This window comes from Musa acuminata, chromosome BXJ1-9 (assembly GCF_036884655.1).
Source record: "Musa acuminata AAA Group cultivar baxijiao chromosome BXJ1-9, Cavendish_Baxijiao_AAA, whole genome shotgun sequence".
In the NCBI taxonomy this organism is placed as follows: domain Eukaryota; kingdom Viridiplantae; phylum Streptophyta; class Magnoliopsida; order Zingiberales; family Musaceae; genus Musa; species Musa acuminata.
In genome coordinates, this window is record NC_088335.1 from 46,946,757 (window position 1) to 46,960,370 (window position 13,614).

The 13,614-nt window shown below is 38.8% G+C and overlaps 3 protein-coding genes across 3 annotated transcripts; all 3 read left to right on the forward strand.

The window, feature by feature from the left end:
- The first annotated feature begins 3,511 nt into the window (after positions 1 to 3,511).
- LOC135586777 (probable peroxygenase 4) lies at positions 3,512 to 5,490 on the forward strand. The gene is made up of 6 exons (XM_065084789.1): positions 3,512 to 3,825; positions 3,892 to 3,996; positions 4,077 to 4,162; positions 4,468 to 4,562; positions 4,973 to 5,098; positions 5,171 to 5,490. The coding sequence occupies exons 1-6, from the start codon at positions 3,801 to 3,803 to the stop codon at positions 5,319 to 5,321; spliced, it is 588 nt and encodes a 195-aa protein (XP_064940861.1). The 5' UTR covers positions 3,512 to 3,800; the 3' UTR covers positions 5,322 to 5,490.
- Positions 5,491 to 6,992: 1,502 nt separating this feature from the next.
- On the forward strand, positions 6,993 to 8,123 carry LOC103999179 (plasmodesmata-located protein 8-like). Its single transcript, XM_009420845.3, has one exon. It carries the CDS (start codon positions 7,155 to 7,157, stop codon positions 7,968 to 7,970), a length of 816 nt encoding a protein of 271 aa, XP_009419120.2. The 5' UTR covers positions 6,993 to 7,154; the 3' UTR covers positions 7,971 to 8,123.
- A 4,528-nt stretch (positions 8,124 to 12,651) lies between these two features.
- On the forward strand, positions 12,652 to 13,614 carry LOC135593875 (16.0 kDa heat shock protein, peroxisomal-like). The gene is made up of 2 exons (XM_065084188.1): positions 12,652 to 13,081; positions 13,169 to 13,614. The coding sequence occupies exons 1-2, from the start codon at positions 12,940 to 12,942 to the stop codon at positions 13,462 to 13,464; spliced, it is 438 nt and encodes a 145-aa protein (XP_064940260.1). The 5' UTR covers positions 12,652 to 12,939; the 3' UTR covers positions 13,465 to 13,614.

Below are 13,614 nucleotides of genomic sequence, written 5' to 3' on the forward strand. Positions count from 1 at the left end.
TGGTAGGGCTTTCGGAAGCCGATTAGAATCTAAATAGGATTTCAGAGGTCTTTCAAATTTTACTTTTAATATAATAATATAAGCATAATTCTAATATAATTTGGATTAGTCGCTTATTGGCTCTTATCTGAATATTAGTACTCCTGTGGGCATAAAAGGGCTAAGTAGGCATTAAATCATGGCATTATCTTCGTATCAATTACTTTAGGTATTTTTCTTCGATTCGGATCGAATTGCTAAGGTTAGTGCCTTTGATTTCAATGTCGATGGAAGGGTACGTGAAGTGTTCTGGTGATGTAGGTTTTGAGGTAATGGTTGTTGACATGATTTATGTGTGTTTGACCGACAAAAGAGTAGTTGGCTATCTTTGGTCTTTGTGGTGGTAGTTAATATTATCGAAGACGAAGAGATTTAGAGTCGCTTCTTGATTGAGTCCTTAAGCATATTGGTTATTCGTATAGTGGGATAATCTCTTATGGTGCTTTTTCAACAAAGAAATATAATTATTGTTAAGGATGAAATTAGTTTTTTTTTACAAAAAAAAATATTTAATAAGTAGAAAAAGAAAGTGAGTATAATTGTTGGAGTAAAAATCAACTTGATAAATCCTCCCTCTAAAAGAAAAATAATAATAAGTGGCCAAAAATGAAACAGTATTAATACCTCAAATAAGTGATAAGATTCTTTATGATGGACGGCCTTATTTTTTTATTTTAATTAAATATAATTTAAAATAAGAAAAAAATCACATATATTTATTTTTAATTACAAACTATCAATTTAAATCAAAACTGAGATTGTCGGTTTTAATTCTCAAAAATCAGAAATTATAATCGAATCATCGATCAACCGTCATGAAATCGGTTCTGATTTGAATCGAACTGCGATTAATATTGATGATGTGAACCTTTAATTGTATTATTTGCTGAGTTAGATAATGATCACGTTGTTCTTGAAATTATATTAATGGAGAAGTAAGTAAGCAAGTAAGTAAATTTCTAACCTTACAAGTCCTCCAAGAGTCTTAGAACACTTGGATTATAGCCTCTACCCACCCTTCCGGTGAGGCGTATCAGCAAAACATTCAATTCCTTTCTTTCCGTGCACTCAAAGCAATGGAGATGCCTTTGGCGAGTGTGAAAGGAGCAGAGCTGAACAATAAAGACTATGCTGCTAATATTTGGATCCATAAATCAGATCTTTGTGCTAATGTAAACAAAAGTAAAACAAAGAACTCAGGTGTGCATCCTTTTCAGATTTTTGTTCAGATGGCTAACACCCCAAGATGAAAGTGAAATATGCCTTCATGCAGTCTGAAGTATTAAAGTTGCAATGGCACCTTTATCTTTGTCAGAAACAATCAAAGTTTCTGCCCAGTGAGAAAAAATATAATGAAAAGGAAAGCTGAAAACTATTATTTCAGTACTTCAACACTCTCTGTGGTTCTAATAAAGACATTTATAAGACTAAAAATAAGTATTAAGATAAAATTTATTAGATAAGATTAGGAACCTTCAATCCTTCATCATCATCATACTAATATTTTAGATATGTTTTTAATTAATTTAAAAGTAAATCTTATTTTAACTCTTTTTTTTCCAAGTAATAATAAATTTGTTTTCCAATGCCGCAAATTATAGTTTGTTCTTGTCGGATGGATTAAAAGGAGCAGATCAGATACCGAATCAAATCGATGTTTTATTTCCATTGTTCCATATTCCTCCTCTATAAAGTCCCACCACCATTTGTTATTCTCTATCAAGCTTTGAACTCTCTTTGTTCGTGCTTTTTCATTGCACGTCAATGTCTATGCACCACCCAAGTGTTTCAAGTGAGCACCCAGACAGTGCGTTACCCCACCTCGTCATCAATCGTCCAGCATCGACAACGACGCTGCACGCTCCGCTCCAAAGTCGCCTCCATCAGTGGTTGCCTCCGATCCGTGGGAACGGCTCGTGGCTGTTCCAATCTCGAAGGTGATCGATTGCGTCTCTTGCCCTCATCATAAATAAAGACGTCGGCGTTACTGAATTCTTCTAGCGAGTACCTCCGGCAATGCTACTATTAGGTCTGCAAGTCTCATACGTCGCAGAAGTTTCAGCCACAACGTACCAAGAAAGGTAGTAGAATCATTGAATGCACAAGTGTTCGACGAAGACAAAGAAGTTCGTACAACCATTGAATGTATGACTACTGATCAGAACGTACATACTAGGTGGATAAGGCGACGCAGCGTGAGGGCAATACGTACCATCAGCGGGGGCTCAGGTTGGGGAGCTCCGGTGAGGAGAGAAGAGAGAGGAGGGTTCCATGATCGATATAACGAGAGATGATAAGGGTCTTGCGATGGGAGCAACAATATAGAGATGATGGAGTCTCGCAGTGAGATCTTGCGTTAGTACAAAGACAATTAACTATGGAAATTAACTAGAGATATTTATACAATTATAAAAAAATAAAATAAATATTTTAAAAATAGATATTATAATAATATTGGAAAAATTATCGATGACGATCGAGTCAATCTGACATGGTCCAAATCTAAAAGTGTAAGAGCCTCCGAAATAGTTTCGAGATGGTTCTTGAGTGAATCTGAGATGATATTGAGATAGCTCCATGGTGGGAGGTCCGATCTTCCAATATATCGCTTGCATTAAGATCGATGTCGAAAGAAGTTTTTTGATTTGATCCCTCCAAAACATTCAAGTTAATCCAAATTATTTTTTAGAATATGGATTTTTTTTCAAAAAGAGAATCGTTTGGTATAGTGCTTAGGGTTAACTTTTATATATGATCGTAATAGTTTTTAACTACTCTAATGTCTCATTTTAACATTTTATTCATATGAATGATAAGAAAAACGTACGTTCGAATCATCTCCCATAAACTATTGTCCATGGGGGAAGACAGGTGAAGAGTGATTAAATTTTTTTATTTTTTATATTTTCTATACCAATCTATTGTCCATGAGGAGCGACAGGTGAAGAGTGATTGAAATTTTTTATTTTTATTTTCTACGCCAACCTATTGAATATACACATGGTATTAAATGTACACATGATTGAATTATCTTTCATAAATTATTGTTTATGAGAAGGGACATGTGAAAGGTGATTTTCTATTTTTTATTTTTTATTTTTTTTTTATTTTTTTTATTTTCTATTTTCTATTTTCTATTTTCTATTTTCTATTTTCTATTTTCTATTTTCTACGTCAACCTCCACATGGTATTAAGTGTACACGTGATTGCCAACGTTTACCTACCAAATGCTACAATGTGAACGCATGAACGGCAGTTATATTTTCTATATATTATTTACGTTCAAGTGAGGGCAGTTATATATACAATAATATACAATGTGAACGCAGGACCGGCAAATGACAAGTTCATTTAGATATATATATATATATATATATATATATATATATATATATATATATATATATATATATATATATTATTATGTTCACATAGTGATATTTGCTGTCGTTACTCAACAACCACATCGTTGGACTCGCTGCCACGTACAGAAGGTGGGCGCCGCGGAGGAATCGCCGGACACACCGGACGCCGTTCCAATAACAAATCCTACTGAAGTCCTTTGGCATCCGACGCGAAGTGACGGACACGCTTGCTTTCTCCCCCATCGTCTCGTAAGGAACATTCGAACGCAACGAAAATTGCCTTCGCCAAGTGACGGACACGCTTTGTGTTCTCCCTAACCCTATACTAAGGAACATTGGATCGCAACCAAACTTGTCTTCTCCACTTGCGCAACCTTCTCGCCCATCCGAACACGATGATCTCCTCGTCTTCCTCTTCCGGTAGGAGATTACTTTCTTCCCTTGCAACCACGCTGGTCTCGCAAATTAAGGTTTTTGTTTCGGTAGGAAGCGAAGGTGAGGAGGAGATGCAGATGACTCCGCTGCAGAAGCACGTGGCCTTCTTCGACAGGAACAACGACGGCGTCATCTATCCTTCCGAGACCTACCGAGGTCCCATCTCTCCCTCTCGGCATTCTCTCTATTCTCTTTGATCCCGGTTGTTCTCGATCGGTTACTGGTTGATCTGATAGGGTTTCGGGCAATCGGGAGTGGCGTTGCTTTGTCTGCTGTGAGTGCCCTCTTCATCAATGGCTTCCTCTCCCCCAAAACTAGTCCTGTGAGTTTATGCTCTTCCTTGATGCCTTCTCGTTGCCTTGTTGGATGTGTTGATTTCTTGATTCTTTGCTGATTGAGAGATATGATCAATTGCTTTTCTTGATTTTTTTTTTAATTTAATTTAATTTACAGAATTATTTTAAATGAATTAAATGCTTATTATTTCAACAAGTTGAATTTTGATCAATTATTTTGTAGTAGTTCGTCAAATCGAGGTATTTTCTATATCAGTATATAAACAACAAAAAATATATTTTTGTTTAGTATTTAATCGTTCTTTTCACCATTCAATTTGGATGCACGCAGGGAAAAATTCCATCTCCTCGTCTTCCAATATATGTGAAGAATATTTACAAAGGGAAGCATGGAAGTGACTCAGGTGTCTATGACAGTGAAGGGAGGTAAATTTCATTTTTTTTTCTTTTTTTTCCTAGTAACTTAATGGTTGAAATGTTCTAATATTTCTCTCCCAATTTCTTAGATATCATAACTAAATAACAAATTTTCTTATATATGATTTGGAAGCATAGCTGACTTAATTCTCATCTTGAATATTGGACTTAGTACTTCCTAAATAATTCTGTCATAAAACCATTGAAGAATTAGGAGGAGGACTTGTTTTGAGGTGCTAAATATATATCTCCAGACTCTGTTCCAGAGGATGTTCCATTAAGCATGGTCATCGCTAGTCTTTTGATAGAGGAGAAAATAGCAAGTAAATTATCAGAAAATTAGTATACCAAAAGGTCATATTTCTAATACAACCAAAAGGTTGTATTGATCTCGAATTCGACCCGATTTATGTATTCAGGTTCGTCGCTTCCAAGTTCGAGGAGATTTTTCAGAAGCATGCGAAGTCGAATCCGAACGCACTGACATCGAAAGAATTGATGGAGATGCTTCGGGCCAATCGAGATCCCAAAGACTACAGTGGATGGTGAGCTTTCACGGCTTGATAGCTATCGATATGGCAAGCATTGCTGACTCAATATATTCGATCTTATCTCAGGTTGGCAAGTTGGACAGAGTGGAAGGTGTTCTACATGCTGTGCAAAGACAAAGAAGGATTGCTTCAGAAGGAGACCATAAGAGCTTTGTATGATGGAAGTATCTTTCTTAAAATGGAAGCGGAGCGGAAATCTTCTAAAAAGAAAGCATGAGAGCTAGTCGTCACATCTGGATTATACTGCTTGTTCATGAAAATAAATGTGGTTTGTGGAATGCACTTGAGGATATTCATAATACATAGTATGTATGTCCAGTGTGGATTGAAGTTATCCTTATAGTTTGAGAAGTTATATAGAATTCATGGAATACTTGAACAAAGCATCTCACAGAAATCGAAATCTCCATTCAGCAAGGCAACCAGAACTGTTTTGTGTTAAAACTATAGCTTGTGAATCTTTAGTTTTTTATATGATTCTAAAGTAAGCTGTAAGATATATTATAGAAATGATTGAATTTTAATGATAATTATCAACCAATAGAAAGGAAAATCATAGGATTTCTTAAATGATTACTGGAGAATGTGAGTCTAATTCTTCTTGTTGCATATCTATATCACTTCTCTTATTCCAAAGAAGAAAATGCGAGTCCAATTCTTCTTGTATATTTATATTGAATCTAATTCTTCTTACATATTTATATTATCATAATTTTCGAATCGCATCATGAATCAAATATAATATTATTTGATTTCAATCATAATATTATTTGATTTTTTATGCTTGTAACCCAAACTTGGCAAACGTTTTAATGAATTAACAAAAGTTTCTCGCACTTGAGTTTGTTCATGGACTTCAAGCTTTAGCATTTCAAAAGATGGATGTGTTCAACGTTTGTGTTTGCCATTTCGAAACGTCCATTCACGGAGGCAATCAGAACTGTTCTGTATTGGATGTATAGCCTGTGAGTCTTCTAAGTTTTTCATATGATATTGTGGTGGGTTCCTCGGAAAGAGACGTCAAATAGTTGCAGTGACTGTGTTTGGAGGATGGTTTTCCCTGTGGAAACATTAGATAAAGCTTTTGCGTTGACTATTTGCTACGGTCAAATCATTGTATTAAGTACCTCAACAGTCTCCAAAGAAAAAAAATCTGAATTTATTCCTAATAATTGCAAATTACACCAAGTTTTATGTTTCAGATCATTTTCTATGATTCCATTATGATGAGAAGGGAACAACCAATCAAAAATATTTTTTTTTAATATTTAGAAGTATAAAATATTATTAATAGAATATTTATTTGTGAAGATAGTTTGATAAATTAAAATAAGTTTAGTTTTATTCAAATCGATTAATCGAACCAAAAGAGAGTAATCCTAAACTAAAACCATTTATAACATTCAAAATCAAATCATTAGTGAATTAATTTAGATTTGAATTTATATTATCTTCTATTATCAAATTGTCAAAATAAATTTTAAATCTAAAATATATTTTATTTTTATTTATTTATTTAAAAAAATATCTTCATTAACTAATCATGAAAAACTTATTAACGAGATTGTTTATAAGCCCAATTCACAATCCTAAATGAGCTGAATCAAACGTTTAAATAATTGTTTAACGAGTTAACTTGCAATTGAGTTCGTTCATAGACTTTAAGCTTTAGTCATATCAAAAGATGGGATGTGTTTGCCATGACAACATAATCTATGGTGTTACTGTCCTTTTAAGAATCTTTTGCGGTGGACTACGATTCCGGTAATCAAAGCCGAGAGGACTTGAATGTTACCGTCTTAGATTTTTGGACGCAAGTGCAAACTCGAAGATTGAGAGAGACAAACAGTCTTCGCAGATTCCATGTCTTTTTCGTACCAGTAAAGTGCTTGGCCGGCCCAATCGCACAACCTGTCTTCTCCAGCAATCCCACCTTCGCTGCCAAGCATACTCCTCAGTGCAGTTAAGTTCCGCTCAAGGAAGCACCCTACTCCCTTCCTTCCCCAAGCGCCCAACGAATACGACGAGAAGAAAGGGAAATAGATACCATATGAAGGACACGCACGAACTCTTCCTTCTCCTCTTTCTTCTCTTCTCCCTTCGTTGCTCGATGGCTATGGCTTCTTCCGACGACTACACCGCCTTCGTCTACGTCGGCTGCTCGCAGACGAAGTCCGTCTCCGGCTCTCCCTACCAGTCCAACGTAGACTCTCTTTTGACGTCGCTCGCCAACGCCGCCGCCTTATCCTCCTACGACAGCTTCACCTCCTCCGCTGCCTCCGCCACCAGCCCTGCCTACGGCCTCTTTCAGTGCCGCACGGACCTTCCCAACTCCGTCTGCGCCTCCTGCGTCCGCTCCGCCCTCGTCCAGCTCTCCTCCCTCTGTCCCTCCTCCACCGGCGCTACCATCCAGCTCAAAGGTTGCTTCTTCCGGTTCGCGGACGAACCCTTCCTCGGCAAGCCCGACACCACTCTCCTCTACAATAAGTGCGGATCCGTCGCGCCTGACGAGCACAGCTCCGACCTCCTCGTCATGCGCGACACCGCCCTGTCCGGCCTCGCGTCAGGGGGAGGTAACTACCGGTTGGGCACAGGCGGGAGCGTGCGGGGCCTGGCGCAGTGCGTCGGGGACCAGAGCCCGAACGACTGCGGCGGCTGCGTGGCGGCTGCGGTGGCGCAGCTCAAGGACATCTGTGGAGTCGCCGACGCCGGAGATGCTTACCTCGGGAAGTGCTACGTCCGCTACTGGTCCGATGCGGCCGATACGTCGGGTCACCATCACGGGAATCGGCCTTCCGGTGGTCGTCGCTGGTCCGTCATCGCTTTCTTGTGCCTTCTCAGTGTTGCCACTTTGGGCTGTGTGTAGGTTTGTGTCGATGATGACGGTTTGACGAATAGGCTTCTGTCACATAAAACATTTCATGTTTTATGTTGTTTTGCGTGTGGTGTCTGCATGTCTCTATATACATAGGTATGTATGTACTCAGTGATAATAAACCAATGAACAATGTTTGTTCTCTCATAAGATCTCTCCCATTAATCCATCCTTCCCTCTCCCTCTAACATCTGACTTAATTCACAATCTATCATCTTGCAGTGACCAGTTTGGCCATTGGTGCCTTTTGATGGCCAACTAGCCATTAACTTTATTATTATTATTGTAGTGCCTTCTCCAGGCCTTATAACATACCTCTGTTCCAAAAAGGAACCAACAAAGCAAAGTAATAAAGGAAAAGAAGAAGCCTCGTTTACTTTTGGTCAATCAAGCTTTACTCATTTGGCTTTTGAATGGGAGCCGTGTTCAAACTCTACTTTTGGTCACTCAAACTTTAACAGCAAGATCCGCAAGTGATGAGAATGATTAACTCAATACCATCTTCAAATTTCTAGTTGTATTATGCAGGTCTTGTCTTCTTTCATTAAGCATGAATCAATTGGCACCCACAGGTCGACCATTTCTTCGAGACTATTATGAGCTCAACATAGTTGCACTGCTAGAACACCACTTCCTCGAGACGATCACGCTATCAAGCTGGTTGCTTTCTCAAGGCGGTCGTTCTCTCAAAGTCGATTGTCTCCACGAGTCGGCTGCTCCTCAGTAGGCAAGCTGGTTGCCTACGTTGGCTGCTGCACTCGAGATGACCTTCATAACGAAAACCTCTCTTCGCATTCAGCTTATCATAACTAGGTAAAGTAAAAAGATTACATAACATATTTGATGTAGCATTTATGCTCGATATGGTAAAAGTAGGCAAAGGATCTGAAACATTTGATGTGTCCTTCGTGGCCAAAGCATCTGTGTTTCCTAAAGGTGTCCAAAGCAAACGAAAGGTGATACACTTGATACACCCTAATACCCTATATAATCACGTCCTAATCACACCCAAGGCATGCACCTTAAACAAATGCTTTCAGACACTTTCTAATCATTCTTAATGTAAGGTTACACTCGTCAAAATCTTGAGATGCGCATTGCACTATTGTACAAACAAGTTTTGTAATGGGTAACAAATGATATAACTAATATTTTAGGTCAATTGACCCTTTTGTTATTTTTAAGTTAGATATAAAAAAAAAAACCTTATGATCGAGTGTCATGCAATGATGTCATTGTTGCTTTGCAGGTGGCTGATTTTTCTTGATAATCTTCTCTTATATGTGTTTGTAATGCTAGTGATCCATTGGGAGGAGAGATATTAATTTTTTAATCGAAGATACTATAGCTCGATAATAATTTCTACTCCTAAGAGCTTGTCTACTTTATCTCTAATCGCCTACTAATGATCATGAGCAAACGTACGAGGCTTTTGCTTCACAGGTCAAGCCTCATGGAGATATTTAAATGATACTATACCGCATCTATGTCGATTCCTGGTATGTCTCTCAGCAACCATGCAAATACCTCGGCATTCTCTTTGATCAAATTGATATGGTGCACTTGCTTATCCTCAGGAAGTGTTATCCGGACCTTAACAACCTAATCAAGACAGATCTTATCCGAAGATACCTTAATTAGTGACTCCATCGACTTCGAATGTAGAATGGATTTGGCAAAATTATGAGGGCCCATCGGTGATGCCTCAAGCCGAGCCTCCTTCAATAAGGAGACCATCATTAGATAGTAGTGCATGACTCCTTCAGATTGCTTCTTAGCTCTCTTATGCTAGTCTTTATTGAAAATTTCACTATGTGATAGGTCATGGGTTGACTTATGAATGCATTGTATGTCAAGGGAATATCGACCATTATGAATTTGGTCATCATCATTTTGGAGCAAGTCTTATTCCCAAACGTGACATACATGCTCATAGTCCTAAGAGGGGAGATACAGTTGCCAATGAACCCTATTAACGAAGAGTTATAGGGGTGAGATCATTAGTCGAGAGTCCAAGTTTTTGAAAAGCGTCAAAGTAGAGGATATCAGCAAAATTATCTATGTCAATCATGGCCCTTTTTACTCAGGCATTAATCATCCTCACGGAGACCACCAAGGCATCATTATAGTTTTGGTCAAGATATGCAGTAACTTTTTTCTTAAAGGTTATTTTCGAGTCGTCTTTTGACCTTGAGCACTTTTTGATAATAGCTCAGGCGTAGATTTTGTGACTTGAGGAGCTATCCCTCCTGAGTTTGGCACATATCGTCAGAGCAAAGGTTCCTGATGCTTTAGGATGAACCTTTCAATCTGTTCCCGACGAATGAGTTCTTCGACTTGCTTCTTTAAATCATGATAGTCCTCCGTGTTGTGTCTATAATAATGGTAGAAGAGGTAGTATTTGGATTTATCCCTCCTCTCTAGTGATGTTTTTATCAGTTGAGAGTCTTTCAAAAGCCCTTTTTTATTTATCTGTAAAAAGACTTTAGTTCCAATCATGTTCAAGGGAGTTGACTTGGACCTCAAGCGAGGCAACATGGGTCGATAATTTCTTCTTCACTATGGTGACCTCGGGGTCATGGTTGATTGTAGTCGCTTTTATCTCGACCTTTTGTGCATCTTCTTGTACTTGAGACCATTACCTCTGTGGCAATATATTAGTTGGCCCTTTGGAGCACATCGGGTATCATCGCTGGTGGTGTCTCTACCAACGACAAAAAAAAGTAAGAGGGCTTGAGACCCATCATGAAGGCCTATATCATAAGTGATAGATGGGTTTCTTACATGCCTCAAATCTCATTAGTGAATTGAGCAAAGAAGTTAGAGAGTATTTCTTTCTCCTCTTGCTTGAGTCTTAGAAGCATTGAAGCCAAAGAAGTAGAGCTTAGACTCCTTTTGCAAGCTAAGCAAAAGAGCTAACCGAGAGCAACTTTAAGCAAGTGTACTATTTTTTTATTGAGTCTCTTAGTGTTGTTGGAAAAGTATAACACATAAGGGCATTTGAGATGCTGTACAGTGACATTTGAGTGTGAGAGGTGACAATATGCTCTATTAGGTTAGTATTACCGTCAAAGGCCATCAGTGATGGGAGGCGAAGTTCATCGGGATTAACTCCTCCTAGATGTTATGAGTGAATAAGGACTGACCCAAGGTAGGATTGATTAAACTTTCTCTTGTAGACTATTGGAACTCTCGTTGCATCTCTTTTAGGCATTGGTTCATTTGTTGCAATTGTCATCTATCGAATTTGTTAATTGAGACTCAAAGTCAAGTAAAGCAATGTTATGGTGTAGCAATACATTGAATTTCATGAGCCTTAAGCGATCCTTAGATGCTAGTACCGCATTGGATGGGTGGATCCATCGGTGCCGATGGAAGTTGAAGTATTGATCGCGATTAAAATGATAGTATTGTTTGTTGGGCTAGTTGAGGTAGGAGTGAGGCGATAGCTTGCATCATGTCTGTTAGCGTCTGCACCTATTGGATGAGGCTTAGGAATATCTTAGTAGAGACAAATAGATGGCTTGAGGTCATCCATGGGGGTGAAAGGTTTAGGTAATTGAATAGACGCCAATACCGCAATAACGTTTGCATCGAAGTGAACATGTCCAAAGGATGACAACTACCCCCTTGAGTAAAAAAATAATATCTCTTATAGGCAAGGCTTCCTCGTTAGAGTGTTTGTTAAGAGGATTGACAAGTGGATGTTCATGCGACATTAGGCCTTTCTAGCACTAAAAATATTAGAAAAAATTATCATTAATGTTTAAGTCAACCTAGCATGGTCCAAACCTGAGGGTGTAGGAGTATTCAAGGTGGTGATCGAGGTGGCTTCAAGGTGGAAGTGTCGAGCTCCCAAGGCGCCACCTATAGTAAAATTGATGTCAAGCGAAATTTTTTGACTCGATTTCTCTAATACTCAAGTTAGTGATCAAGGTCTCGTATAGGTTTTTCTTAAAAAAAAGCTCTGGTGTAATGTCAAGATTAACTTTTATACCTAACCTTGAATGAGATAATTTATTAACTGTCTTAATGTCATCCTCTTAACGTTTTATCTACATGAGTAATAGGGGAGAGACAACCCAGAACGATCGACCTTGAAATTTTATCACGCAGGTAGATAGGTGGAGGATTATCTGAACCTTTTACTTTTATTATACCTTTCATATAATGATTATGTGTCGGATACCGATTAATCATTAATATATTTCCTACTGATTGACCCTGTTGTCAAAGTTAACTATAATATAAGAGCTAATGTTCTTGTGCAAGTAATATTTTCATTTGATCATGACTATAAATTTTCTATTGAAGGTTTTGAAACTTAAAAAAAAAAAAAGTATAATCTACTCTTAATAATATATATATATATATATATGATACATTTTAAATATAAAATTCTCAAAATAAGATATATTAAAATTAATAAATAATTAATAAACAAGACAAGCCAGGGAAAACAAATGAAACAATAATCCCTACCTCTAAGAACATTAATAACTGATAAATTTATTATCATTAGAATTAAAATAAAGAAATACAAAACTTTTGAAAAAAGGATTTCTATATTGCATGGCAAAATTGTCGCACCGAGTAGCGTTGCTAATCTCCCTTTCCATAAACATAATATATTTGTGTTCAACAAAATATTATAACAAATTGAAAGCATTTCCTGCGACATTAATATTGCAACTGAGTCACTGTTGTTCGATTAACAATGCGGTTGATGATGACGCTAATGGTTCGCACCACGGCTCAAACCTTGCGTGATCATTCCGCGCTCCTCGGTCGATCTCGTTGGATCTGGATTCGCGAATCCGGAAGCTTCTACCCTCCTCTTCTCTGGAATCCTCCTCTTCCTCCCCGGCCCTTTATGACACGAAACCGTCCCGTTTAACGCCGATGTGAAAAGCCCAATCCGATTCTCGAAGAGAAAAGAAGAAAAGAAAGAAGAAGGCATATGGCGGACTCCACCTTCTTTGGTGATCCATTCCGCCGCTTTTTCTGGAGCCCTCTCGTCTGGTCCGGATCACCCTCCGCCCCCGCCGCCATGGACTGGCTCGAGACCCCTTCCTCCCACATCTTCAAGATCGACGTCCCAGGTACCGATTCTTTCCTCTTCGTCTTTTTCCCTTGGATGATTTCTTCTAGGGTTTGGAATCGGTGCATCCTGGAACTTGGGGGCTCAGGTTCTGGGAGAGACGACGTGGAGGTGCAGCTGGAGGAAGGGAACGTCATCAGCATCAGGTCGGAGGGCTCATCAGCGACGGCCGCGAAGGAGGAGCAGCAGCTCAAGGAGGTGGTGTGGCACGTGGCGGAGAGGGGGAGAGGGAGCTTCTCACGCCAGATTGCTCTGCCGGATAACGTGAGGGCGGATCAGATCAAGGCGCACGTCGAGAACGGCGTCCTCACCGTTGTCGTCCCCAAAGAGCCGATCCCGCCCAAACCGAAGCCGAGGACCATCGCCGTCTCCAGCAAGCTCTGATGCATCGAAGAAGACCACGAGTAAATCAAATCGATGTCAGAAATTATTAGTGTTGGTTTAATGGTATCAACTCCTGTAGACGCTAAAGTGTTTTGATTGTGTTGATCGGGATATGTCGCAAGAGAATTTGTATGGGAACATTCAGATGGA

Coding starts and splice junctions, on each gene's coding strand:
- LOC135586777 (XM_065084789.1), top strand. CDS start 3,801: ATGATCTCCTCGTCTTCCTCTTCCG. Junction 3,826..3,891: donor CTCCTCGTCTTCCTCTTCCG/GTAGGAGATTAC, acceptor TTGTTTCGGTAG/GAAGCGAAGGTGAGGAGGAG. Junction 4,563..4,972: donor GTCTATGACAGTGAAGGGAG/GTAAATTTCATT, acceptor TTATGTATTCAG/GTTCGTCGCTTCCAAGTTCG.
- LOC103999179 (XM_009420845.3), top strand. CDS start 7,155: ATGAAGGACACGCACGAACTCTTCCTTCTCCTCTTTCTTCTCTTCTCC.
- LOC135593875 (XM_065084188.1), top strand. CDS start 12,940: ATGGCGGACTCCACCTTCTTTGGTGATCCATTCCGCCGCTTTTTCTGG. Junction 13,082..13,168: donor CTTCAAGATCGACGTCCCAG/GTACCGATTCTT, acceptor TTGGGGGCTCAG/GTTCTGGGAGAGACGACGTG.